At 33.7% G+C, this 2,746-nt stretch overlaps 1 protein-coding gene across 1 annotated transcript; it reads right to left on the reverse strand.

The window, feature by feature from the left end:
* Nucleotides 1–445: 445 nt before the first annotated feature.
* Nucleotides 446–1,355, reverse strand: LOC114318274 (large ribosomal subunit protein uL11). The gene has a single exon (XM_028265118.2). It carries the CDS (start codon nucleotides 1,214–1,216, stop codon nucleotides 587–589), a length of 630 nt encoding a protein of 209 aa, XP_028120919.2. The 5' UTR covers nucleotides 1,217–1,355; the 3' UTR covers nucleotides 446–586.
* Nucleotides 1,356–2,746: the final 1,391 nt, after the last annotated feature.

The raw sequence follows: 2,746 nt of genomic DNA on the forward strand, positions 1-2,746 counted from the left end.
TACACACAAACACATAAATGATACATTCAAAGAGAACTTCACGCGCCTGAAGTTACAGAAGCAATGGCAATGAGTTTGGTCTCTGAAAATGCCACATGGAAATGAATTGTGCAAGTGAAGTGGTGAGAGAGATTAGAGAAGTCATCTGACCCTAGAACTCAAGAAGTGGGAAGCTTATATATAGTGTTTGGGTATTATAAACTAACATAACCAGCATAAGGCAGTCATGTCTTCAAATAAAGACCAACTCAACCACAAAATTCAATTTTTAAGTTTTATTCTACTCAAGTTCTAAAGACCCAGAAATCTTCAAGTTCTAAAAGCATTAAAACAAAAACAAAAAATCAAAGATCTGGCAAAACTAAACCATTGAACTAAAACACAAAACTACATTCTGATTCATAATTCAACTGCAACATCAATCACAAATTGTGAACATATATAATAGTCATAACCTCAAAACTGAAATTATATTGAAAATGACTTCAAACATCCTTCAAAATATCCAAAAACACAGATTGAGATTGAAATTAAAAACTAAATTTATATTAAAATAAAAACTTTCTCACATTTTGAGCTCTCTCAATCAGTCCTGAGGAATCTCAACATCGCCATCAGCAATCTCCTGCTGCAAATCCTTAGGGTTCTTCCCATCGACGGTGCATCCAACAGACACGCAAGTCCCAAGGATCTCCTTAACACAGCCGGTAAGTTCCTTCGCCATCGATCTGGGCCTCATGACCTTGGCGATCTCGATAACATCGTCGAGAGAGATGTTTCCAGTGTGCTTGATGTTCTTCGTCTTCTTGCGATCGCGCTCCGGCTCCTTCAGGGCTTTGATGACGAGAGCGGCGGCGGAGGGGACGACGGAGACCTTGGCCTGGCGGTTCTGGACGGTGAGCTTGACGGTGACGCGCAGACCCTTCCAGTCCTTGGCGGTCTCTTTGGCTATGTCTTCGCCGATTTTCTTTGGGGAGAGACCAAGTGGGCCGATTTTGGGAGCGAGTGAACTCGCTGCGCCGACCTCTCCGCCGGTGACTCGGACGTAGACATCGACGACTTGTGACGGATCGAATTTGGGCGGCATCGTTGCAGAGAGAGAGGAGCTAGGGTTTCTGAGATTTGTGTGTGGGAGGGAGAGAAGACAGAGGAGTTTGGGAGGAAAATGAGGGTTATAAAAGCTAGGGTTTAGCAGAGTTTTGAGATGAAATGTCATGTTTGTCCATTAGAGGAGGCTTTTTGGGCTGCCACAAATATTTGGGCTTTAGAATTTAGTCTTTGTTCAAAGCCCTGAGCCCTAGCTTTGTTTAATACACCTATATAGTTTGGGTTTATGAGTCTATTTTGATTTGTTTGGGAAATATTTGATTAATATATTTTTTAAATTTTTACGAAAAAATATGAAATATAAGTTAAGATTGAAATAATGTGATAGAGAGCTGATATGACTTAAATAAGATGATTGTAACCTAAATAAGATAATGTGTTAAAATTGACACGTGTTAAACAACCACTTAATTTGTTCATTTTACATATTTATGTGTGTAAATTATTCATAAAAAAAATTAAAATAAAAAGTATAATTTGTCTAATAATCATAGTCACATGATTTTATTTATATTTCTCTTTAAAAATTAGATCGACCTAATTTGAAAATCGATTATATATTTTTTAAAGATAAGTATGATAAAATCACGTGACTAATTAATTAATTTAATATTTTTTGATAGACAAATTACACAGTGACCTATAAATTATAAAATGAAATGATCATAAATCACGTGACTGATCATAGGGCCCATTTTAGGCCAATGGACTGAAACTACACTGATCCAAGCTCAGCTCAAAAGAATAGTTATGACTACTAGACTATTGGGCCAACAATTTTTTGACAATAAAATTGAAAGAAATTACAAGCCTAATAGTTGTTAAATGAATTTACTCGAACTCAATTCGTATTTAATTAATTTGATATTAGTTTTTATATAATTAATTTAAATTTTAATACTTTTTTAAATTGTTAAAATTTTAAATTAAACTTGAACAAATCATGCAGCCTTACCACTCATATGTAGGTTTGTGAGGAATATAATTTATTTATTTTTTAAAAGATTTAAAATGTTGTTGCCCTTTTTAACTACAAACCAAATTGCATTGTAAAAAGATCATCTTAATTTTAAACAAATTGTCCCATCCATTTTCTATTGGTCATATGCAAGACGAAAAAATTCCCTTACAAAGTCATGCCTAAACAGGCCCAAAGATATCTGATTGATCTCACTCAACCAAAACCAGCCCGAAACCTAGCCCAATTGTCTAAACTTAGAAATTTCGAATCCGGACCATAAAAATAAAAAAGCAAATATCTCGCGTAATATTGACTAAAAAAATTCATTCAGTTAAAAATAGTTTTAAGTCATTTGACATAATCATTTTCTTATATACCAATGCCCTAATTTATTTTTAACATTAACCCTTTTGGTTTATTTAAATATTAAGCTAGGTTTTTTTTTATAAAACTTTCAAAGGAAGCCCTAGATCATCTTATACTTTTTGATCTTATACTTTTTGATCATTTAACATTAACAAAATCAGTGGGTTAGTTAGATTAGCCAAAACTTCTGTACTTTACTAATAAGTTAATAGTTTGAATCTTTCCACTTGCTGTCTTATTTTCCATGTATTAATTGAGATATTCTCTTTCATTGATTTCATTATAATATCTTACTAGTATAATACCCATGCT

The sequence above is a fragment of the Camellia sinensis genome, chromosome 14 (assembly GCF_055761805.1).
Source record: "Camellia sinensis isolate YWXY chromosome 14, ASM5576180v1, whole genome shotgun sequence".
Taxonomy (NCBI): Eukaryota; Viridiplantae; Streptophyta; class Magnoliopsida; order Ericales; family Theaceae; genus Camellia; species Camellia sinensis.